The sequence below is a fragment of the Drosophila yakuba genome, chromosome X, assembly GCF_016746365.2.
Source record: "Drosophila yakuba strain Tai18E2 chromosome X, Prin_Dyak_Tai18E2_2.1, whole genome shotgun sequence".
Taxonomy (NCBI): domain Eukaryota; kingdom Metazoa; phylum Arthropoda; class Insecta; order Diptera; family Drosophilidae; genus Drosophila; species Drosophila yakuba.
In genome coordinates this window covers 10,916,107-10,941,192 of record NC_052526.2, presented here as the reverse complement: position 1 = coordinate 10,941,192, position 25,086 = coordinate 10,916,107, and the positions used below count along the sequence as shown (strand labels likewise).

Below are 25,086 nucleotides of genomic sequence, written 5' to 3'. Positions count from 1 at the left end.
CTTTCAGAAAATAACTTTTTTCTAGTTAGCATTTTGAAAATGTCCCAAATCCAATTGGATATTGGAAACCTAAATCGTATCTTATCAGAGTTCAGCACCTTGTGGTACATTGCTTCACCGTAGTTGTTAAGTGTTTAGTTTTACTTCGTTATCTGCATATTTAAAAGAAATATATAGTAAGAACGTAGATATATATAGTAAGATATAGATTAAATATTTGAGGGGAATTTTTAATGGTGCGTGTGCTTTAGTGTACAACTTCCAAGCCCTTCCAGGTTCGCGTCTCGGCTAGAGTACACATTCCAGCGGGCCAGCAGTATATTTGAGCTTTTGAGCCACGGTCACACTGCTGAAAATTCCATTAAAAAAAGCGAGAAAAAAAAACGTAGCGAAAGAGAGAAATTACGACGTCTGCAGGGCCGTAGCGAAAAAAGCAGCGAATACTAAAGACAGAGTGAATATGATTGTTGTTAAGTGAAAGCAGCACTTTTGGAAACGGCTAGGTCAGCGGCGCAGGGCACGAAAGAAAGCAGCGGAGTCAGCGCTTGAAAATCAAAGCGAAGCTAAGCAAAGCCAGCGCAAAAGGAAAGGAAAGCGAATCAAAGCTGGAAGGCGATAAAGCGGCTCACCAGGCACTCCAACAACAACAACAACAACAACAACAACTACCACAATAGCAACAACAACAGCAGCAACAACCACACAGCAGCAGCAGCAGCAGCCAAGGAAAGTGCCAGAGTGTGAGTGAGTGAGTGAGCGTGCGTGCGTGTGTGTGTGTGTGTGCGTTTGTGTGTGGGCAGTGGAAACAGAACTGAGCCGTGCGAGAGAGAGAGAGAGAGCGAGGGACAGAGGAGCGGAGAGCGAGAGCCATAGTGGAAGTGGGAGCGGGAGAGGAGCAGTCCGATTCCGAATCCCGGAATAGAAACCAGGAAAAAGGAACGGGAAGCAGTAGCATCAGAACTGAAACCGAAACCAAAACCCAAACATAAACGGAAACAGAAACCGAAACAGAAGTCACGACCATGTCTTCGAATAACCAGAGCAGCAGCGTTGCCCAGGCGGCAACAAGTGCCCGCACCGCCAGTGCCGGAGCAGCGGAAGCCACAGATGCCAATAGTACCGCCTCGAACAACAACAACAACAACAACAATAGCAGCAGTACCGCTGCAGCGGGCAATAACAGCGACAACAGCAGTCCCACCACTGGAACGGACACAGGCACGGGAACGGGAACGGGCACAGGAGCGAGCACTGGAAAGCTGCACGGCGGCCACACGGCAGTAAACACCAAGGAACGGGTGGTTGACAGCGTTCCCTTCCCGCCCAGCCACAAGCTGACCTTGGCGGAGGTGTTCGACCAGCGGACCGGCAAGCCCAACCACGAGCTGCTCAAGCAGCACTTCATCCTGGAGGGCCGGATCGAGGAGGCGCCCGCATTGAAGATCATCCAGGACGGAGCCGCCCTGCTGCGTCAAGAGAAAACGATGATCGATATCGAGGCACCGGTGACGGTGTGCGGCGATATTCACGGCCAGTTCTACGACCTGATGAAGCTGTTCGAAGTGGGCGGATCGCCTGCGAGCACCAAGTATCTGTTCCTGGGCGACTACGTCGATCGGGGCTACTTCAGCATCGAGTGCGTCCTGTATTTGTGGTCGCTGAAGATCACCTATCCGCAGACGCTGTTCCTGCTGCGCGGCAACCACGAGTGCCGGCACTTAACCGAGTACTTCACCTTCAAGCAGGAGTGCAAGATCAAGTACTCGGAGCGCGTGTACGACGCCTGCATGGACGCATTCGACTGCCTGCCGCTGGCGGCGCTCATGAACCAGCAGTTCCTCTGCGTGCACGGCGGCCTGTCGCCCGAGATACACGAGCTGGAGGACATCCGGCGGCTCGACCGCTTCAAGGAGCCGCCCGCCTTCGGCCCCATGTGCGACCTGCTGTGGTCCGATCCGCTGGAGGACTTCGGCAACGAGAAGAACTCGGACTTCTACACGCACAACTCCGTGCGCGGCTGCTCGTACTTCTACAGCTACGCCGCCTGCTGCGACTTCCTGCAGAACAACAACCTGCTGTCGATCATCCGGGCGCACGAGGCGCAGGACGCCGGCTACCGCATGTACCGCAAGAGCCAGACCACCGGCTTCCCCTCGCTGATCACCATCTTCTCGGCGCCCAACTATCTCGACGTGTACAACAACAAGGCGGCGGTGCTGAAGTACGAGAACAACGTGATGAACATCCGGCAGTTCAACTGCTCGCCGCACCCGTACTGGCTGCCCAACTTCATGGACGTGTTCACCTGGTCGCTGCCCTTCGTGGGCGAGAAGGTCACCGAGATGCTGGTGAACGTGCTGAACATCTGCTCCGACGACGAGCTCATGACCGAGGAGAGCGAGGAGCCGCTCTCCGACGACGAGGCGGCGCTGCGCAAGGAGGTGATCCGCAACAAGATCCGTGCCATCGGCAAGATGGCGCGCGTCTTCTCCGTGCTGCGCGAGGAGTCCGAGTCGGTGCTGCAGCTGAAGGGCCTGACGCCCACGGGCGCCCTGCCCCTCGGCGCCCTCTCCGGCGGCAAGCAGTCGCTCAAGAACGCCATGCAGGGCTTCTCGCCCAACCACAAGATTACCTCGTTCGCGGAGGCCAAGGGCCTGGATGCCGTCAACGAACGGATGCCGCCGCGTCGGGACCAGCCGCCCACGCCCAGCGAGGATCCCAATCTGCACAGTCAGCAGGGCGGCAACAATGGGGCAGGACATGGGTAAGCAGTGCCATCTAGTGTGGCTGCAGGACGAGGATGCATATGCATATGCAGATGCAGATGCAGATGCGGCACGGAGGAGTCTGGCGAGGATTGGTCTGGAGGAGGGGCTAAGTGGAGCGGAGCGGAGCGGAGGCAACACAAAGAACACCAACCGAACGGAACCTTAATTAAACTTAATGTGGCAGAGCAACAACTTAAATACTAAAACCAATTCTAATTCTAAGTACTTGTCATAACCTTGTCATAGCATTTCGTATGTGATCCCGTACCAGCTCCCTGCCCATGCCCATGCCCATGTCTATGTCCATGGCCCAGAGCCTCCAAACCGACGGCACGGAGCAGAGATTTGTTTTTACGCAGGCGCGCGCACATTGGATATTAGAATTATGTGTGGCATACTTTGCCGCGCCGGCACCCAAGGAAAATTCCCAATTCTCGATAGCGGAAAACCAACCAACCCATAACGTAACCCATAACCTAGCTTAAGTTGTAATGTATAAACTGAAAATGGGCAGATTTTAAAAATGGAAAATGAACAAAACCGCAAATAAGCTAAAAAGCTACAAAGCAAACCGTAACCCCTCCCTGCGATAATTTAAGAAGAAAATGCGAAAAAAAAAAGAAACCCAAATCCCCAGAAGGAGGAAGCACTTATCTAATTAAAGAGATGGGAAAAAATCCAGCGCTAATCTGTTCCAAACATTTAGCAGCGCCAAAAAGAAGCGTACATATATGTATACATATGATTATTTAGAGATATCGAAGCGTAGTGCCGAGATGCAACCGAAAGTGTAATGAAATTTGAAATGAGCAAAGGTCATTTTTGTAATAATCGTAATCCTTGAACTCTAGAAATGTAATCTTGCATAGAAAACAAAAGAAAAAAAAAAAAGGAAACAAGCAAACAATTTCGAAACCATTTGCAATATGTGCCGCAATAGTCCATAAATGTTCCTTATACGAATTAAACATTGAAAGTGAAATCAGAGTTTATTTTTTTTTAATATATACTAAAATATATATATATATATGTATAATTGTTGCATAATCTAACTTTCGACTTAATATGTTACATTTTACGTGTACGACCATGTGTGTGTATAACTATTTGCGTTTTATCAGTTGCTTGGCGAACAAAAATCAACCAAATATCAATAGCAAACAAAAAGCAGAGAAAAATGCCATGCGATCATAAGATTATAAGATCATATAATCGTTGTTTGAGGATCAGTCTAGCTAATTAATCAATTGATGAATAGGATCGATTTACATTGACGTGAATGCATTTTAAACACTGAAAGAAGACGGTTCGTTTACCATTTAAATAGCAAATCAAATATTTAACTATTAAATTACTGTGTAAAACCTAATAACGTATAATATATTTCTGCGTGTAAATTGAACTAAAAGTTTAACTAATTAACTAATTTAGCGAATCGATTTTTGTTGAGAGAGAGAGAGAGAGAGAAAGAGAGAGAGAGAGAGCGCTAGTACACACACAAAACAAATTTCCTTTGACTTAGAATGAGCTAATTGCATTGAGATTAAGCGAATGAGATGTATTTAAGTAAGTATAAGGCATGGAACACATGTGAAACGGATGAGTTTCGGCGTTTCAGATCAATTCAATGATAATGATGGCAATCAATTTCTCAATTTCCGACTGCACCCCAAACTGTTCCCCAAACTGATGATATCAGCTTCTCCTTTATCGCTATCACCATCACTATTTTACTATCACTAACAATTCAATTAAATCAAAATATATAGACACGCAAGAAATGCCTTCATCCAGATCACATTAGCCACATCCTCAGAATATTTACGCTGTACTTTGCTTCGATTCGATTCTTCAACCACCACCAATAATTGCATTGAACTCTAATCTAAATACTTATACAGATATATAAATATATATATATATATATATATATTATATACCGAGTTGACATTGGAAAACAGTTAGTTTTAGTGATCTATGCACGTATCGCAACAATACCAAGATTATTAAAAATCATAGCTAAAAGAAACAAATCAAGGATGAGCGGCAAGTCTAGAAGGGAAACTTAGCTTTTATAAAAAAAGATGGAAAAATGGAAACAACTTACTCAACTAATTGAGAGATACACCACATACACATATATTATATATATAGCGTTTTTTTTAATCCGCCACCAAAATTACATATATAGTTATTGACAATGGTGATGAGGAGAGGCACGTTTAAGTTTCAAAGTTTCTGTTCTCTATATGTATGGTTAAAATTGTTAATGTTGTTGTACCGCAAAATGCAAATACTTAGTTAGAGCCGAGTAAAATGGGGATTCCCCCCAAATCCGTTTAAATTGCAATAGTCTCGAGTATTGAACGCAAGAATAGCAAAACCAACACCAACACCAAAGAATGACTGTATACACTCAGAAAACCAATCGGTCGAAAGTATGTCCAACAAGTACGCAAATTTCCTTCTAAAATAATGCAATTGAAAACTACATTTAATGTTTGTTAGCCGCCTATGAACAAATGTTTTTGATGGACAGCATTTCAGGTATAATTGAAGTACACTTTTGAAATGCGATAAATATTTATTTCAATTGTTAATATCAAAATATTCCTAGGTCAACTATTAACTTTTAATATTTATTTTAAATATAGTTTAATTACCAAAGGAACTATACATTTTAAGCCATTAAACGTAGGGCAATATTCAGATAGCTTTCTGAAATAAATGAATTGTACATTTTGGATTCTTAAGGCGATTTGCATTCCGAGTGTATCAAATGCCATGGTAAAGTATAAAGCTATACAGCTAAGAAGTATTAATAATTCTACACTATGTACGATGTATGACTAACGATACATTTGCTTACATAGTTCCCTCGATAATGAAAGTAACTACCGCATGATGAGGCATAGGCAAAAACTTCCTGGCACATAGTAAAAGTAAATAAATGAATAGAGCAGCGGCTAGGGAGATGAGTAGATTTTGATAATACGTCAAGGCCATACCAACATACTTATGGGAACTATTAAAAAGCATTAAAACGTTCAATATAACGCATAATATCCAGACAAAAGCAGAATCAAAAATGCGGGAACGAGACGGCTGCATGGTACATATATACATATATAAGACATTTCGCCTCTTAAAGCAATTATAAAGATAACAAATGAGTAACGTTTATTATATTATTAAATTATACATACATATACATACTATATAAACGGAATAAAATAAATCAGCAACAAACTTTCCATTTTATGGCGGTCGTTCATTTAACTCTTGGTCATTGCAAGTTTGCATTTTCGATAATAGTTTAACAGCCGTCTAAGATCATTTTTTTAAAACACATGTATTTGGCGCCCAATTTTGAACCCGCTTTTGGATTTTGGGGAATCCCTGCTGGAAAATCAAATTCAGGAGCATATTTTCCTTGTATGGGAGTGAGCGAGAGGCAAGAGCGCAAGCAAAAAATACCAGAAATCAATGTGAGTATTTTTGAAGCTGTGCGATTACACATTTGAATTGCATTATTTTAAGCCGCTGTGATTGGTTGTCAAATTGCTAAACCTTTAACATATTAATTTACTAACTTCTGTCATAATCTTATTTAAATTGTTTTGTGTATATCTCGTGCAAGTAAATACATGTTTGTCTATACACTTATATTGTTGGATCTGATTAATAATGGCACACAGAAAGGCAAAGTTAAAGTAAACATTTTTAATTCTTTAATCTGTGAAATCTAGTATCTAAACTGTTCTGGTATTTATTTTCGGTGTTTTGTACACTTTATCGCAACGCCGATAGTATCGAATACAAATCTATTTTTGTTCAACTCTAGGGAGTGAAGAGGAGTTTTTGTACAGCAGTATAGCTAAATTATAAGTCTAAAAAGTCGGTAGCGGCAAACCGTTTGGCCAAACTAAATAGCGAGTCCAAATTGAGAGCTAAATACCCAATAATCGGCCAACGGAGCGGCGAAAAACGTAAGCGAGAGAGCGGCGAAGAGAGCAGTGTTCCCGCCCGCGTGTTGTGAGAGTGTGCGAATGGAAGAGGAAAGTGTGTGATGTGATTAAGTCGTCAAATCGCTGTCCGGCGGTCCAAATGCAAAATATAAACCGAAAAAGAATCAATTAACAGTAGTGCTTGATAGAGGGCTCAGAAATTGATGTGCATTATTTGGTTTTGTTTCATCGAGCAGAGGCGCTGCAAGCAGTGATATAAAACCGAATCACAACCAACACCCAAAAAGGCAACCTGGTCGCGTCATCAGTGGAAGTGGAAAGGCAGTTGCCGCAGCAGAAGCAACGGGAGAAGCAGTGGTTTTCCAGCTCCGGTTTTGAGTCCTTCAAGCATGGACAGCAAGGGTCGAAATGTTATCGTCTGTGATAACGGCACTGGGGTAAGATAACGGAGAAAATCACCCGCACCACCCACATCGCCCACACCCCCCACAAGCGGAGAAAACAGAGCGCACACACCTACACCGTCACCATCAACATTGACTGGTGTGTGTGACACACATTTCGAGAGTTCTTTGCTGCGCTTCTTTCGTTTTCTTCTTCTTGCGGACTAAGCAGCGCTTCTGGTGCTGCTGCTAAATCCACTGCTTGCCGGCTAGCGGGCGTTGACGTTGCGGCTAGCCAAGCAGTTGCAGCAGTTGCAATTAAGCGATTGCCTCTTCCTCTCATACTCATTCATATTCCGCTTCCTCCTCCTCTTCTTCTTCTTCTTGCTCTGCGCGCTTGACTAATCAGTGGATTACTCACGATTCCAGCGTTACTCAGTATCTCCCACACCTATTTGTCGAAAACAGCGACACCAGCACACCAACACTGCCACATAATTTCAGTTCAACATTCAGTTCTTATCGCAAGGCTCAGAATTTTTGTTTTGTGATAACGGTCCGATTTCGATAAGCGTTCGATAAACCACAGCAGTAAAAGCGCAAAGAAATGCTACACTGAGAAAAACGATATGGCTTTTCTTGAACAAAATAATTGAAAATAATTATTTATAATTAACACATTCAATTATTTCATATATAAGCAATATACCATTTTCATTATAACATATTTTCATATACTAATGACATCTCCATTTATTTTTCAGTTCGTCAAGTGCGGATATGCCGGCAGCAATTTTCCCACCCACATTTTCCCCTCGATGGTGGGACGACCCATGATTCGGGCGGTTAACAAAATCGGCGATATCGAAGTCAAGGTATGATCCATCGTACTTACCAATTGAAGTATCTAAAATTAATCAACAACATGATGAGATAGTACAACCAAACACTACACACATTTAATTGTGCACAGGCCATCAAATACATGAATATACATTTATTATATCATTTTTTTTTTTTGATGTAACTACTCCATGACTAGTTAAACGGCAAGAAATACATTTAGCGCATAGAAGTTCACTATCCACCAAAACACCCAGCATATTTTTCACCCCCACCCCATCTGATTTTTGAGTGAAATGGCTCTATTTTCTATTCTGTCTATTAGTGTGGCATATCTACTTAGTTCTATATAATTTATTTTCGATCTACCCCAATCACATATCATTTCATTTACCATCTTGATTTCATCACGGGTTCACTTATCCCCACATTGCATTTTTGCTTGAGTTGCATTGATCTCGGTGTGTGGGTCCTCATATTTTACATGCATACGATCTATACATATTATGGTACTATATTATGGTAAAAGTTGGTCCGTGGATATCTGATGTTAGCCCAGGTTTAGGCGTAGCTCAAAGATCTGTGGATATGGAGGCTGAACCCCGAGGACATTAAGCTTTTTTGAGTGCATCACTTGATTTTCGATATTTAAAAAAACACATTTATCTCCTGTTGTATAGATATTTCTTAGAAGTTCTTTAGTTTAGACAGAAGAAACATCGAAATCATTATGAACACATCTTGAATAGCAACAACCAAACGATACAAAGAATATATATTTTTAAAATTGTAATCTTTCTGTTCTTTTTAATATTCTTATACATTTTTCTGTTCTTTTTTTACATATTTTTTTGAAAACAAATATTTTGCAGGATTTACATGTCGATGTAAGTCAAGTTTGTATAGTTTAAAAAAAAAAACCAAAAAACCAAAAAACCGAAAAACCAAAATCCAAACTACCACTATGAATTCTAATCACCAAGTAAACATCAAATAATAAAAATTTGTATACGATTATTGACACAATACGAAAAAACAAAAAACAACACACGCTTGACAAAGTATTGCGAAATTTTCTTGAAGTTAAAGCTGCGCACTTAGGATTTAATTAATTAATTCAATTAACTGTTAACTGTTCACATTTTTCACTAGTTGTTTGCCTTGAATATTTTCCCAACTTTATTACGGCCCTGCCCAACTATCTTGTTGCTTCCTTTTGGCCACCATCTATAATTGTACTCCAATTTACAATACACACAAAAAAAAAATGTAACAAAAATACAAATCTATTAATTCTCAAATCGGATCAATCTGAGGCGTGTTTAAAACCGAATTCAACTCGAAACTGTTTAATTCAATTACAAATTTACGTAAATATAATTTTTGTTATTTAACTTTTACTCCTCTGTTTTTATACCAAAACAATATGTATTTTTTTTTTGTTTCCAAGCTTATACCTTTTGGTTTTTTGTACATATGTATCTTATGGCTACCAAAATTCAGTTGTTCCTCGTTTTACTTGTCTACTTGCCCATCTGAAATTGTTAAGTTCTCGTCTGCATGATGTCCTGTGTCTGCTTAAGTCCAATTTAACACCCAGTTTGTTTTGCACGCATTTGTGGGAAGTCCTTTCCCGGAGCCACTCGCTTACTGATGCCTCTTGTTGATCGTTGATCGTTGTTTAGCCTAGTTTAGTTGCGTTCTTGTAGTGTGCTCGCTGTTATTGTGCCACCTGTACCACCTGTACCACCTGTACCACCTGTGAATGTCCCCCAGACTAATGCCTAACCATCCCAGCCCCTAAGCAAAAACCCAACCAACCAACCAAACACTCCAATCCAATCCAATCCAATACAATCCAATCCGAATCCCAATGGTTACCCATTGACCAAGCCACGGACACTAACGCTGCGTCCTCTGACGAACGAATTTGCAGGATCTGATGGTCGGCGACGAGGCCTCACAGCTGCGATCCCTGCTAGAGGTCTCCTATCCGATGGAGAACGGCGTGGTGCGCAACTGGGACGACATGTGCCACGTGTGGGACTACACGTTCGGTCCCAAAAAGATGGACATCGATCCGACGAATACAAAAATCCTGCTCACAGAGCCGCCCATGAATCCCACAAAGAATCGCGAGAAGATGATTGAGGTAAGTAATTTCATATTTTAGAATCCAACATCAAACTTACTTTGCTGTGTGTTTTTTTATTCACAGGTGATGTTCGAGAAATACGGCTTCGATTCCGCGTACATTGCCATCCAGGCCGTGCTGACGCTATATGCCCAGGGTCTGATCTCCGGCGTGGTGATCGATTCTGGCGATGGTGTGACGCATATATGTCCCGTCTACGAGGAGTTTGCCCTGCCCCATCTGACGCGTCGATTGGACATTGCCGGTCGGGATATCACTCGCTATTTGATTAAGGTTCGCTTGCTCACAATAGCATTTTGCAAACTGTCACTTATACTTTCACGTCTATGTTCATCATCAGTTACTGTTACTACGTGGCTACGCTTTCAATCATTCCGCCGACTTTGAAACGGTGCGCATCATGAAGGAGAAGCTCTGCTACATCGGCTACGACATCGAAATGGAGCAGCGATTGGCCCTGGAGACGACGGTGCTGGTGGAGTCATACACGCTACCCGATGGCCGTGTTATCAAGGTCGGCGGCGAGAGATTCGAGGCGCCAGAGGCACTATTCCAGCCGCATTTAATCAACGTCGAGGGACCGGGCATTGCGGAACTGGCCTTCAACACCATTCAGGCGGCAGACATCGACATCCGGCCCGAACTCTACAAGCACATAGTCCTGTCCGGCGGCTCCACCATGTATCCGGGTCTTCCCAGTCGGCTGGAGCGAGAGATCAAGCAGCTGTACCTGGAGCGGGTACTCAAGAACGATACGGAAAAGCTGGCGGTAAGTTGCTGCAGTATTCGCGTTTTAATGTCTTCACTTAACAAGTGAATCGATTGCTTTGTAGAAATTCAAAATACGCATTGAGGATCCACCGCGACGCAAGGACATGGTCTTCATCGGCGGCGCTGTTCTGGCGGAGGTGACGAAGGATCGCGACGGCTTCTGGATGTCCAAGCAGGAGTACCAGGAACAGGGTCTCAAAGTGTTGCAAAAGCTGCAGAAGATCAGTCACTAGAAGATCAGAAGATCAGAAGATCAGAAGATCAGGCGATGGCGGCGGAGTCAGTGTGTGTGAGCGGACCGTGAGAAATAGGATAAAAAAGTGATACATTTCTTTTCTCTATTTTTTATAAGTTGAAACTTTTCAGATTTACGTGATATATCTGTCTATATGTGTTTTTTTTTTTTTTTGATTTCTGTGTGCCTGTGCGAGTGGGCGTGTCTGTTGAGCAGGATTGGTCCACTTGTCTTTAGATTACCATAAATCGCAGACATGCCGTCACTGGTCGATTCCCCCGTACAATAAATTGTAATATTTCATTGGCCGCGTGCCGAGCGCTAAAAGTGTAATTCGTTAGTCGCCTAATTTGTGTAACCACCTTGCATTAGTATGTTTAATTGATTATGATTACGTCTGAAATTCAAAATCCAAAAAATTCAACATTTCTTTGATGAATACATATATATATATATATACATATATAAATTCAATGCACCCAAAAAAGAGTGCGGCGATATTTTTGTAAACGCAAAATGTTTCATTTCCAGCGAGTATTTCACATTAAGTATTAACTAGGCCAAGTCTGCTTGTAGCAGCAATTAAAATCGTGTGTGTTTAAGACAGAGAAGGAAATATATTACTAGAAAGTTGCATAGCACAGAAGGAGAAAGCGCGAGTTCGGTCGGAGTTATCCAGCTTTCGTTAACTAAATACACTGATTGATTCACTCGACCTTAAACTAACCACATCTGGCTCATCTCCAACTAGATAAAGATAATGATAAAGGTACAGATACAGCTATAGATACAGCTATAGTTACAGATACAGATATAGATACAGATACAGATACAAATAACGCATTTACGTTGCCCCATAATCGAAAGTACCATCAGCCGCAGTGTTTGATTTGATTTCATTTCCCCAACTGCCTTCTCTAGTTAGTTGCAATTTGATGATTGTTTTGGGGCAAAGCGGAGGCATTTGATTAGTATGCATATATAGATGTGTGATCCATATATATCCCTATATGTAAAATGAATGTGGAATGCCAATTATCTAAGTGAATGCAATAAACATAATTATGTATGATGTATACTGTAGTCTAAAGCTAAATCGCATACGACTTTTTTATGGTTTTTTTTTTGTACCAACTTAACAAACAAAACAAAACATGAATCACAATAAAAACAAGAACGAAAGAATGAAACCCAATCTTCAGTGTTTTACGACCGTTTGACTTCCAAGTTCCCACAGCCAAGTTAAGCAATTTATTGCCCACTATCAAAACGTTATTTTAACCAGGTTCTCATTCTCGGCCTTCTTTGTGGCCATAATCAGTAGCAAATTGTTTAGAGCCCCATCTAAACCAAGTGCAATATAATGCAGTACAACGAAGAGTAAGAACAAACAAAGGAAATTCCCAATAAAATTAAATCAACAAATCAGCAGGTAGCGGTTCTGTACAGTGTGAGGTGTCAAAAAATTTAATTTAATTTAATTTAATTTAATTTAATTTCTAGTGACACATTGTTCGAGTTTCCAATGAGTTAATATGCTTATCAACTACAATGATAAGCTGCACTCAATGGAATTAGAAATTCGATCCAAGAGCTTTACATTTACAAACCCGCCGCCTGATTTATTAATATTATTCACACCTTCGGTGCGCACCTGAGGCCGTCGCCTGATAAACGCAAATCAAACCGTCTGCTCGATGGCCAGATAACGCCTCATTGTGATCCACGATCCCACTCAGCTCTCCGGATTCGCTGGAGTGGCCAGTTGGTGCAACGACGCAGCATGGGCAATGTGAGAAATATCGAACGGCAGTTGGTGGCGTTGGGCGTGCTGTGGATTCTGGGACTCCAAGGAGTCAGATCGGAGTATGGCGACCTGGCCGGCGATTGGCTGGTGGATTTCGGTCGAGATGAGCTTGAGATTGGGGAGGATTCGATCTGGCGAGTCGACTTGCAGATATACAATGTGATACCCAAGGACTCGTCGCTGGACTACCACTTTGTGGTGTACTCCAAGGACGAACGAAGGGCAACGGCGCCAACGCTGGCGATCAAGAAGGAGGATTTCGATCTCCTGGGCAGCTGGCGGGGAGCGCTGCATGTGAGTGGCGTTCGCTTTGGATACAGTTCGCTGGAGGTGGAACTGCAGTACGGCGCAGTGACGGAGGTCTATCCCAATCCGCTGCCAATTACCGTGCTCAGAACACAAGTGGTGGACGAACGGGTGACCACCTATGTGTCCGCCGCTTTGGCACTGCTGATGTTCCTCAATCTGGGCACCGTATTGGATATGCAACGGCTGGCGGGGATCATCTGTCGACCGGTGGGTCCGGTGGTGGGTGTGGTCAGTCGATTTGTGCTGATGCCCGCCCTGGGATTCGGACTGGGTCGTGCTCTGTGGCCAGGTAGTTGGCCACTGCAGCTGGCCCTCTTCTACACGGCACTGGCGCCCAGTGGCGGACTGGCCAATGTGTGCGCCGTCTTTCTCAAGGGAAATATCAATCTTTCGGTGGCCACCACCACGATCAATAGCCTGCTGGCCCTGGCCTTGCTGCCCATTTGGATACTGGTGCTGGGCCGCATACTCTACGAGGACGATCAGCTGACTGTGCCGTTTGGCCAGCTCTCCGGCGGAGCAGCTGCCCTGGTGGCCTGTCTGGCCATCGGCGTTCTGCTGCGACTCTGCGTACCGCGCACCACCAGGTTCATCTTCCGCTTCCTGAAGCCACTGTCCGTCGTGCTCAGCTTGTGTCTCGTCGGCCTGACCGTGGGTCTTAACGCCTTCGTCTTCGACGAGTTCACCTGGCAGGTGAGTACGCCCACTATTTCAATTTAATGGACAACACATATGTTTGATCTATTTTCCTGTAGGTTCTTGTGGCTGCCATCTGTCTGCCCCTCGCCGGCTACCTGTCCACCTATCTGCTGGCCAAGATCCTCTGCCGCTCGCCCACCGACGCGCTTACCTTGTCCATCGAGGCCAGCGTGCTGAACATGACCATGCCCATTGTGCTGCTGCAGTCCAGTCAGCTGCAGCAGCCGCAACTGGATCTCGTCCTGGTCGTGCCCATTGCCTCCGCGCTCATCTCCCTCGTCCTGGTCGTCCTGTACTACGGCATTCGGCGATGCCTGGGCTGCAATAGGCAACAGGATGCGGATGGCTTTGATCACAAGAAGCTGATCGCAGAGCAAGAAGCTGACGTCTAAGCCAGAGGTTTACATAATCCTTTTTTTTCCCCCATAACCTAGTGAAACAAGCTTTATATATTTCTTTTGTATGTATAGATTTAACGATTTAAGCTTAGGATTGCAAATATATTAAATATTACATAGATTCGATCCACACATTTCAAAAGCGCGCCAAAGTGTATTTCCGCTTTGCGGATATGGGCATCACTGCATCACTCTGCTGGGCAGCATTGGCTAATTGATGAGCGCGCGAAAATCAAATTCGCTCGATTCTAATGTTGTTTTGTGTGTGCGTGTGTCGTCACATGCAAATTTTTGGTTTCAAGCCAGCTAGGGGGGCTATAAAATTAAATAGTGTGTCAACGTCGGCCGTTGGTCACTGCGTATGTGCGAGGAATTTGGAGCATTGGCCGCTGGACAAGGAAGGCGCATGATGTCATCACTTCGCTGTGATGCAGGACTGCCAATTACGACACACGAACATGGCGTATATAGTACACTTAGTACCTCTTTATATATATATATATATATATATATATATATATATATTTATATAATATATTTGTATATGTTTTGTATATTCGTGTATACACGTGCTTGTGTAGCGAAGAAGATATAAAAATAAGTGCTACCTTTGCCGACTGCACACGTGTGTGCGTGGTCAACTAACGGTTCACGCGCGGAACGCATTACCCACCCACTTAACCACCCACTAAACCACCAAGCTAGCCACCCACCAATCCCGCCCCAAATTGCCCCACCGACCTCGTTAGCCAGTCCTGACAATGTTTTTTTTTTTTTCGGTTATAAATACATTTTTCAAAGGTGGTAAATGACATAACGTGCACTACACTTTAACAGGAAGTAAAGTAACATTCACTGGAATGAAAAATATTATTTCAAAAGGATTTGTTATTTACAAGGGTCGATGATATGTTACCAAATATAATGTTACTACTTTTGAACTGGATAGTAGAGCCCTTATACTTATATTACAATTATAATAAGAAACTGCTTAACATATTCAACTAATTTAAGGTTGAACGTTTCAATGCCCAAAAATAACGTATACGCAGTGCGTGCACCCTTGGTTAAGCCAAACTCGACGTTCTCTCTCTGGAGGCCCATTGAAAAAGTGTCGCTTTTTAAGACACACTTTGCTGGGATTTCGGTGACTTTTGAGATTTCATTAGCCTCGTGATGGTCTGAATTGCGAGGTAAGAGAACTAGGATCTCGTCCAATACCTCGTGCTATCCCTACATTTATTCCTAGCCCCATTTTTATTCGTAGCCCCATTTTTATTCCCATCCATTGCCATCCTGTGCAGCATAATATGCGACTCCATTGACCGTTTTGGCCTGCTGCTGCGCATTGCAGTTAACCCCGAAAGAAACAATGCAGCAATACACTGAGAGAATTAAAACTGTTTCAAGGCAGTGGGCTTACGCAGTGCTTTAGTATTTGGAAAACGTTAGCAAGGTTGCACTTATATGAAAGTAGTTAAATACAGTTGTTTCCCAGACCAGAAATTAAATATACCAACAGTTTGAATATCTTTAATAATGGTTTAACTTGTACTTGCACTTACTTGCAGTTGGTTTTTCTCAGTGCAGCCATAGTGCTCCATTTTTGGGCCGTGCCAAGACAACTTTGAAAAGGAGTTGCAGCAGTCTTTCGATGGGGCAATTTCATTCTCGGCTGGTCTTTTGCCCCAATGCCAGTGCAACTGCACTTGAGCGAATGCGAAGGGGGGGGGGGGGGGGGGGCGGTGAGGTGGGGTGGTGCCAGTGGGCGGTGCAAGTGGGTGAAGTGGGCGAAGGGGAGGAGTGGGGAAGTAGTGGCAGGCGTTGGCAGTTGCCACAAGTCGAAGCAGAGCATTTGGTTTCGTTTCGTGACATTTGGATGATTTCTGCCTATTTCCTGGCCCCAAACACACACAGCACCACCCACTCCAGAAGCACCCACCACCCAAAGGCCACCACCAACCCATGCTTAACCCGCTGGCCGACTTTAATCGCGTGCTTGGCGCACATTTTAACGCTCGTCGCTTTCAGTTGACGGTTGCCACAGCAACACAACACGAACTGCAAATGCATTGCAAAAGAGCAGTGGGTGAATTCAGTGGGCTGGTGGATGGATTTGTGTGGATTTGTGTGGATTTGGGTGCTGCTAGGTGGTTCTGGGTGCTTCTGTGTGGCTCTGGGTGGTGCGAGTGGGTGGCATCTAAACCATTTGCAAGCGAGGAAGGTGCGTTGGCAAATCGCTTCTCGCTGCTCTTCATTTCCTGTCTCCATTTCAAGGCGCTGAAAGAATCAGCCAGGAAATTCACTTGCACGCCAGTCGTCGCCACTCAAATGCGTGGCAAGAAATGTATAAATATATAAATATATATATATGAAAAAAGCCAAAATAAAAACAAATTCCAAGTCAATTATCCCCAGCACGTGCACTTAAATATTATGCGTAATTATGGCGCTGGAGAGATGGCGATGGCATAATTAGTCCTGTTACTTGTGTATTCGGTTATTATGGACCTCAAAGTGCCAGCGAGCAAAGGGTATGAACACCCCTGATACCCCTTAATATACTTAATATATTCTGTTCGAAGCAATTGTAGTTTTACCCAAAAAGAAACCCAGCTGAACTGTAACTTGATAATCATAATTATAGCAAAGATAACAAAGTTATAATAAAATATAATGACTAATAATAATAGCTTAACGTATAAGTAATATATAATATACTTATATCTTTGGCGCTGCTAATAACTATCCTAAGGATATGAATTTCATATAAAAGTAGTAATTATATATGGCGATATGCCCTTCATATTTTGGTATCCGATTTAAAACAAAAACGACGCGTTTGCCAGGATGCTAAACATGCGCGTCTCGTGAGCCAAAATTTATGCAAATTCGCTTCGTCCTTTCGCTTGTCCCCTAGTCCTTTTTAGTCCTGCCACCGCCCACCGCCCACTGGCAAGTGCAAAAAGGAAACGCACAGTTGAATAATGTAAGGTTATGCTAATGTGCAGGTACGCACAGGTGTACATTACACATTCGCTGCATTTGCTTTGGCATTTATGGGGGTCGCCTGTCCGTACCGCTCCATGGCCACACCCCCCCACCTCCCATCCCCATCCGCATCCTCGTCCTTGTCGTCCTGCCACACACACACACCCCCCCCTCGCCATGGAAGTGGAAAGTGCAAGTGGAAAGTGGAGAGTGGAAAGTGTTTGCCATAACCGAGAGCGATTAAATTAAATATTCAATTTCCTTTGCCCAGCCGGATATATTCGAGATCGGCCAGCAGCGAAGAATGTTGCTCAAATTCTCCTTGAAACATCACGTTTGATTCTATTTAACAGTTTAATTACGGTGTAGTTAACAATTTCACGCCCGTTTAATGTTTAATTAAAAGATACACACTTCATACGTGTCTATGAAAATTTCTAGTTTAACTCGATTGACATTCAAGTTTGCAAGTTGCAAGTTTTAAGATTTTTGATTTCTTTTGCTAAATTTGATAATCATAAATACGAAAATTGATTCAAAAATGATTATTTCTTAAATGACCAAAAGGTAATAGGTGTCATTAGCATTGTTTAATAACTGAAAAGCAGCTTATCCTTTAGTTATTTCTCAATTTTATGTAGGCAACTTTTTCTAATGAGAAATGAGTTATTATCTAAAAGCATTTGCAGAAATGTATGCAGCGCATCAACAGGCGCCATCTATATCTGAATTGGAAAATTGATTAGGAAAGTAACTTTCTTCGTCCATTTTTCCTTATTTGCTTTTTCCAAATACTAGAGGTATGGGAAAGTTAGTTGCACTTGACAAGATGATGAACGACAGATATCGCTGCAACTCAGCACCCTCTTCCCCCTTTCTTCTTTCCGCTCTATATAAATAAATATATACATATATATATATATATGCAGTAGCTATATAGACATACATGCTGATGTATGACATTGCATGGAGGTTCCTGTGGGAGCAGAGGTATATTTTTTGGAGTAGATGGTGAGTGGGGAAACGTAAACGTTGCCGCTGTCAAAATGTCGTCATTGTTCATTCATGAAATGTGCGCCTTTTTACATTTTACCCAACAACAGTAAGAGAAAGAGCTCAATACAAACAATATACATATACAAATAGAAATGTTCTTATATGTCCTCTTAGCTGCTTTCAATTTGTCAAATTAATTTAGTTAGAAAAAACCACATTTTACTATTTATAATGATGTATATAAGCTGTAAAGATTTACTTATTATTTAATTAATATATTTTTCTTTTTTATTAGGTTTTTCTCTGAGTGCTGCTACAACCGCAATGGCCGCAAAATGAAACGAAAGAAAGGGGAACCCAAGCAGAGGAGTGAGAAAGCAAGAGTGCGATAGAGAGAGGGAGAAATGGAGAAAGAGGGAGTGAGAGGAGGATGTGTGTGTGTGCGAGGACATGCGACTGTGTGGCACAACCACACACACACATGCACACACACACTGCGCCACACTCGCTGACATCATCTGCAACCACTCATGGGGCAGGATAATGGAGCAAGGAGCAAGGAGCGGGGAGCAGGACGCAGGGAGCAGGGAGCGGGGAGTGGGGAGTGGGGAGAAAGGAGAAAGGGGGCTAATATCTTGTGGGCGGGGCAGCTTGCTTGTTGGCGTAAATATTGTCATTTGTTGCGACATTGAAGTTATTGTTTGTCCGTTTGACGCTGTTCAAATTCCCTCAACCACACACACACTCAATTATTTATATGCACATATATATATATATACATATATATATACAGGAGTCCTTAAAGGACATTCGAATGTTTGCCTGCAATTAGGTAGATCAACTGGCAGTGAGGGGGGGCGAGTACCGAGCGATCGCCGGCACCTTGGGGCCCATTAGCACTTCCGGCTAATTGGTGAGGGGGCCAAGTGGCGCACACAAAGAAAACAATTAACTATTTGCGGCATTTAGCCCATCTAGCCGCAATTGCCAGTCGGCCAAATGCGATGGAGCGAGAATAGCGCGAGAATAGAGCGAAACTAATTTCCACAAATTTGGGGCAGTCATGCAAATATGCTTGCCACAATCGCATATTATTTTGAAAGGTGTCTAAAGGTCCCATAAAGCACTACAAAGTTTTAAATATTATTTAAATAAATAAATAAATAAATAAGATGTATTTGTACCTAATAAAAGTCAAGTAGGAATATGTATGGAATACAATGGCATTGTTATGAAAACCTTTAAAATCGAGATGGCTTGAATACTATTTTCAAACTTCTTCCTTTAAATGATTTTAATAAATATTGTTTCTCATATTTACTTTTACTTATAATATACTTACTTTTAACTTATATATATATTACTTGAAAAGTCTAAACTTTCTGGGTAATTACTAGTTGTTTCTTTGCGTACAAAAGTAATTCTTGTCATGTCCCAATTAAATATTATTAGTAATTTATACGCTTAAGTTTCTTTCTATCAAATGTTGGTTGCTTGCAGTTATTTTTAAGTATATTTATGGCAAAATATTTTTTATTTAAAGGAGCTGCTTGGCACCTTTCAAACATTTCTGCCCATTTGACTGCGAGCTCTAAGTGCAGCTGCACTTTCGAATGCCCCATGCAAAGCCACATGGTTTGCTCGTTTCCTTTGGTCTTGCCCCCGCCATCCTTCATCTTTTGCCCTACTCCTCGTCCTCCTTCTCGTCTTCGTCTTCGTCCTCGTCCTCGTCCTGTTCGTCGTCTTTGGTGCCTTGTCTTTGCTTTGCCAGTCCGCCTGACGTATGCCACTTGCCACTTGCCACCCGCCCCGATTCCCAGTTCTCAGTTTCCAGTTCTCGGTTCCCTGTTCCGAGTTACCCCCCAATCGGCAATCGGCAATCCCCAATCCCCGCCAGCCGATGGCCGAACCCCCAGTTTGTTATCCTGGCGTGGATGGCATAGCTGGCGTGTCCCTTTCGCAGCCCTTCTGGCCTGGGCTTCTTCTTGGCTTCCTTGGGCTGTTCTTGCGCTGCTTTTGGGCCTGTCCCAATGACCGAGTGGCGGAATGTCGCGCGCCTTGCTCTCAGCCGCAGAAATTCCGAATCCGGAATCCGAATTCGAGTGACGACGACTACGCGGTCCTGTAAGTGGAAAGTGGCACAGCGCCGAATGTCGCCGATTGTCGCCGATTGTCGCCGAACTGTGACGAATGCCCATCGTCGCAGGCCGAAGGCGTGACGAATGCGCCACGAACCGAGGGCCGAGCAAAACTGAACGAAAGTCGCACTCTGCGGACGCACACGCGCTGCGGCAGCTGACAGTTTCAGTAAACCACGGAGACGAACGGATTACGGGTAACGAAACAGCAGCACCAGTGGCAGCAGCAGCCACAAAATAAAATCACAAAAAAAGAAACAAGCAAATAGCAAACACCACAAAAAAAAAAAAAAAAAAAAGTAGAAAAGTAGAAAAGGCAGGAGCCAACGAAAAAAAAAATATAATAATAAAATGAGAAACCTCGAACTTCAAACACAGAGCTATGAAAATTGCCACAGACGAGAAAACCACGAGCACTGAGTTCCCTGTTTTAAAACCAAAAAGGAACAAAAAATTTGAACAAAGTTCACACACTTGCCATGCCACTCAAATATATATATATATATATTTAAATATATGTATATGTATAAGCAATATATAGAAGTGCCTTGAGCTGTGCGCAGGCAGGCGATTCAGCGAGGAGCCAATTCCAAAGAAAGTTTTACATAAGTTCTCCCTCCTCAAATCAGGCACCATTTTTTTGCATAGTTTTTTTTCCGTGAGTGTGACCCAAAAAACCAAAATAATCAAAGAGAAGCAAAAAGGCAGCAAGGAAGGAAGAATAAGAAAAACCAGCAGCCAGCCAGCAGGAAAACACAAAAGTCAAAAAAAGGAAAAAATGAAATGAACTACTCACTTGGCTGCATTGGCGAAATAAAAAGAAATGTATATAAAGTGGCGCATGGGAAGTCAGCGAGTGTGTGTTAAGTGTGTAAAAGCTCAGCATAATCTCTGCAATTCACTTGAAAAATCCTCTTTTTTTTTGCACTCCCAACTTTCGGTAAAATTTTTTTTAATTGTGCTAAAGCGCGTGTTAGCCATGGCGTATACTTGATGTGGCCGCAACCAGCAACGATTGCGTATACGCCTAGTGCGCCTCTCTGTGTTTCGTGCCTGAGTGTCTGTGTGTGCGTGTGTGTGTGTGTGTGTGCGAGTTTGTGCTTGTGTGCGTCACACACAACGTGTTACGCAGAGTAACCCCCTCCCCCCCCCCCCCCCCGAAATCCCGCTCGAACTCATCGTTTAGTCGTTGAAAACTTTTGGTTTGTTGTTTAGAGCAAAGTGCCCGGAAAAGTAGGCAACGAAAATGGTTACAACAAATTGCAGGGCACACACACACACACACACAAACACACGCACACACACATTGATTTTGGAATAGAAGAAGCAGAAGAAACTAAAGTTGACTATGTGTGTGCCGCGGACTTTCGATTTTTCGTGACTCGGTCGGTTTTCTTGTATATGTTCTCGAGTGTCCTTTGTTGCTGCTCCTTTGCTTGTTGTTGTTGTTGTTGTTGTTGCTGTTGGCGATGTCGCCCCCCTTTACAGCCTTTACTCTCCCCCCCTCCACCCGCTTTTTGAACTCCACACTCCGTGTGGATATCGCCTGCTGTTTAGGTTATGTGTATCTGGCATGTCCTTTTTTGCCAGCCTTTTTCCTTTTTGGAGCGCGCATATGCGCTAGCACGAAACGAAACGAAACGAAACTCAACACAACACAACACAATTCAACTTAACTCGCCCCGAAAATCAACAGAGAGAGAGAGAGAGAGATAGAGAGAGAGAGAGGTTTTGATGGGGGGCGAGCTGTTTATGTGTGCGTGTGTGTTTGTGTGTGTGTGTAAGTGTGGGGCAACTCGGGCAGTCAGTCAGTCAGTCAGTTGGGCGCCTTGCTAACTGGGTAGAGCCAAAGGACCCCCTCTTGCCTTGCCTTTGCTTTTGCTTTTCCCTTGCTTTTCCCTTGCTTTTCCCTTGCTTTTTCCTTGCTTTTGCTGTGCTTTTTTGCTCGATTCGATTCGAGTCGAGTCGCGCGTGTGCCATATCGCGTTTCGTTTTCGTGCAGTGCGCAAAAAGAGCCGAGCTGCAAAGGACTTGGGGTCTGAGGATTGGGGATTGGGAACTGGTAGCTGGTAACTGGTAACTGGGAACTGGGTTTTCTTCTTTTTGGTTTTGGGTAATGCTTACCGGGTTCCGAAGAACTCAGGACGAGGCCACGAGGAGCCCTCCAAAAAGAGAGAGAGCAAATAAATTCAAGAGAGCGACGAAATTCAAGCGACGATGAGAGCGAGATTGGCGTAAAAGGGACAAGGGTGTCTCAAATTGCCTTGGCTTAGCGCACAAAAAAAAAAAAGAAAAAACAGAAAAAGAAAAAACAGAAAAAATTGAACTAAAATACGAAATTGTGCAACGCTTGCGAAGTTTGAAGTTGATGTCTGATGAGAAATACAGCCATTCACTCATGTACATACATGCATAAGTACTAGGTACGTGCAGGACATGGCGGTTAATTGCCCGAAAAGCGGATAATTCTAATTGTTCATATTTGATTTACGACAGTCATTTAAAGCAGTTATTGTCACGAAAGTGCTGTCGTGATTGTGGAAACCATGTAGTCGGTTCCAAAGTTTATTACTAACGATTAACGTTCAGAGAATATTTCAGTGCTTTGCAAATCGCTCGAGCGGTGAGGTTAGATTGCAGCTAATAATGGACATAGTTTGCCTATTCAACTCTTTTCAACTAGTTTTTGTTAGTAACTAAATGCTAAATTGATTTATACATTTATTTATTTATTTAACTTGTATTGCCAGAAGAAGACACCTAGGTACTGTTAAATGGTTTAAACATTTATGGCTGCAACTTTGAAATGCAGCTTTTTGCTATGTTTGTGCCTTTAGCCGAGAACTTGCAAGGACCTCGTCGAAACCGAAAGGACACGCAATTGTGGCCCAGAATCGAAAGCGAAAACGTTACCCTCCTTGGCCAAAATCTATAAACTTTCGTTTATAAAACGCACTAGCTGTCATTCGTGTGGCTATTTGTGTTGTGTTCGCGACTTCTGGGCGCTAAAGAAAGCCAAAAAGTTGCAAATCTAGTGAAATAGCGTGGGGAACCCCCTTCCCCAAAAGTGCCGGAGTATTAAGACCAGTTCAAATGGGTGTTACTAATAACTTAGCGGCTCGTCCAATGCCCAGCGGGTTAGACCAGCCTTCCATCTTGCCCACCAGCTTGTCCCGGAGCGAAGGCTCCGCAGGACCCCCATACCATTGCATCCCATGGAGAGGTAGGTGTTCCCATGCCCCAGAGCCAAGAATACCAGCCAGTCACCAAATACCAGCAGTCACCAGGCAGTTCAATCTGCCCCTGGGTTGTGCGTGTTCAATTGGCTTTCGGCTCATTGTTGTTCTTTGCTCGCCCTTTGCCTTTGTTGGGTTTTCGGTATAAAAAATTTACATAACCCAAATTGCTGCATAAATAAATTATTAAATACGTGACGTGCAAATGGTCAAAAGCAAACCAGCAAGCCCAAGTCGAATGGCATGTGTGCAAGGCTCTGGCCTTTGGCTTCCATTGTGCGAATCCCAAGGGCTTGCAATCAGGACGCAATCCAATAAGGAGATTGTGCTCTCTCGGTAATATTGCCATATGCGTCCTGCGTCCTGCGACCTGTGATAAATGTCGCATGTCCGCGGAGATCCTCACTGCGAATTCAATTAGGAGCAAGGCCAAGGCTCATGATCAAAACTAGTTCGAAATCATTGGCTACCTCATGGATTTTGGGAAATTGGCACATTAAAGGTTACCCAGAAATGATGATTTATAGCAAACATTTCATTTAATAATTTAGAATGTAAGGTAACCAAATGGTAACTTCTTAAGTGCTACTATTCTTTCAAGTTATAGCAGTTTCAAGAAAAGCTCTCGCTGAAAAGCATTACTACCAAAATGCCTACAAAAACTGCCCGCTTTGGTGACCCCAATCCAGTTAACACACACACACACACACACTGAAACTCCATTGCTTTCAATTTGTTTATACATACATGTTCATTTGTAAGGACATTAGAAACGCAGTTCCTAAGTGTGTGCAAATGGGTGGACTGACTGCTGACTTGGTGACTTGGTGACCCCGCCACCGCTGGGCTGGATAAAGTACGGATCGGATCGATTGGTCTGCGTCCAAAAGCGGGTCAGCATGATTTGCGATTATAGCTGCTGCTCCATATATTCCATATATTCCATATATTCCATATATTCCATATACTCGGGCCACATTAGTTATGAACGCAAGTCGGACTGGACTGGACTTGACCAGTCCAACTGGTGCCAAAGGCCCAAAAATAATCGCCCACTGTTGCAATTTTCGGGTGGCAGCGCTGTGTGATGACCTAAAAATAGAATAAGTGACCAAAGTGTAAAAAAAAACAAGTGGCGGCGAAGGCGAATAGTACGAGGAGTATGTGGTAAATGGCGAGGAATAGCGAAGGGCGAAAGGATAAGCAGCGAAAAACAGGGTGGCAAAGTAGCACAACAAAACCTGTGTTGACAACAACTTGGGTGGTTATACATACATATATTCATCATGGCAAATGCTTTAGGGCGAAAGGACCTCTTACACTCACACACACACACACTCTGCTCCTTTTTGCGGCAAATTCGAAAAATCAAAGAAAGTCGCGGCGAAA

The 25,086-nt window shown here is 43.3% G+C and overlaps 4 protein-coding genes across 52 annotated transcripts in view; all 4 read left to right on the top strand.

The window, feature by feature from the left end:
- The first annotated feature begins 345 nt into the window (after positions 1–345).
- Positions 346–3,750, top strand: LOC6524982 (serine/threonine-protein phosphatase 2B catalytic subunit 2). The gene has a single exon (XM_039375387.2). The coding sequence runs from the start codon at positions 1,023–1,025 to the stop codon at positions 2,766–2,768; it is 1,746 nt and encodes a 581-aa protein (XP_039231321.1). The 5' UTR covers positions 346–1,022; the 3' UTR covers positions 2,769–3,750.
- A 2,849-nt stretch (positions 3,751–6,599) lies between these two features.
- LOC6524980 (actin-related protein 2) lies at positions 6,600–12,219 on the top strand. Of its 3 annotated transcripts, XM_015190535.2 has the most exons (8): positions 6,600–6,757; positions 6,973–7,173; positions 7,884–7,994; positions 8,835–8,849; positions 9,899–10,114; positions 10,181–10,390; positions 10,458–10,886; positions 10,951–12,219. In XM_015190535.2, exons 2-8 carry the CDS (start codon positions 7,126–7,128, stop codon positions 11,119–11,121), a joined length of 1,200 nt encoding a protein of 399 aa, XP_015046021.1. In that variant the 5' UTR covers positions 6,600–6,757; positions 6,973–7,125; the 3' UTR covers positions 11,122–12,219. The 3 variants fall into 3 exon arrangements, with proteins under 3 accessions (XP_015046021.1, XP_002100820.1, XP_015046020.1); XM_002100784.3 differs by lacking the exon at positions 8,835–8,849; XM_015190534.2 differs by lacking the exon at positions 6,600–6,757 and having other exon boundaries at positions 6,837–7,173.
- A 407-nt stretch (positions 12,220–12,626) lies between these two features.
- LOC6524979 (ileal sodium/bile acid cotransporter) lies at positions 12,627–14,481 on the top strand. The gene is made up of 2 exons (XM_002100783.4): positions 12,627–13,932; positions 13,995–14,481. The coding sequence occupies exons 1-2, from the start codon at positions 12,907–12,909 to the stop codon at positions 14,328–14,330; spliced, it is 1,362 nt and encodes a 453-aa protein (XP_002100819.1). The 5' UTR covers positions 12,627–12,906; the 3' UTR covers positions 14,331–14,481.
- Positions 14,482–20,529: 6,048 nt separating this feature from the next.
- The window catches only part of LOC6524977 (sodium channel protein para), a 68,647-nt gene continuing 64,090 nt past the window's right edge, over positions 20,530–25,086 (top strand). For 42 of the 47 annotated variants that reach the window (XM_039375307.2, XM_039375298.2, XM_039375218.2 and 39 more), the window contains exon 1: positions 20,531–20,658. The gene's annotated coding sequence lies outside the window, so the exon portion shown is untranslated. Of the gene's footprint in view, positions 20,659–25,086 lie in introns of all 47 variants that reach the window. The other 5 variants (XM_039375248.2, XM_039375219.2, XM_039375190.2 and 2 more) reach the window with 1 other exon arrangement.

Coding starts and splice junctions, on each gene's coding strand:
- LOC6524982 (XM_039375387.2), top strand. CDS start 1,023: ATGTCTTCGAATAACCAGAGCAGCAGCGTTGCCCAGGCGGCAACAAGT.
- LOC6524980 (XM_015190535.2), top strand. CDS start 7,126: ATGGACAGCAAGGGTCGAAATGTTATCGTCTGTGATAACGGCACTGGG. Junction 10,115..10,180: donor ATCGCGAGAAGATGATTGAG/GTAAGTAATTTC, acceptor TTTTATTCACAG/GTGATGTTCGAGAAATACGG. Junction 10,887..10,950: donor ACGATACGGAAAAGCTGGCG/GTAAGTTGCTGC, acceptor ATTGCTTTGTAG/AAATTCAAAATACGCATTGA.
- LOC6524979 (XM_002100783.4), top strand. CDS start 12,907: ATGGGCAATGTGAGAAATATCGAACGGCAGTTGGTGGCGTTGGGCGTG. Junction 13,933..13,994: donor TCGACGAGTTCACCTGGCAG/GTGAGTACGCCC, acceptor ATTTTCCTGTAG/GTTCTTGTGGCTGCCATCTG.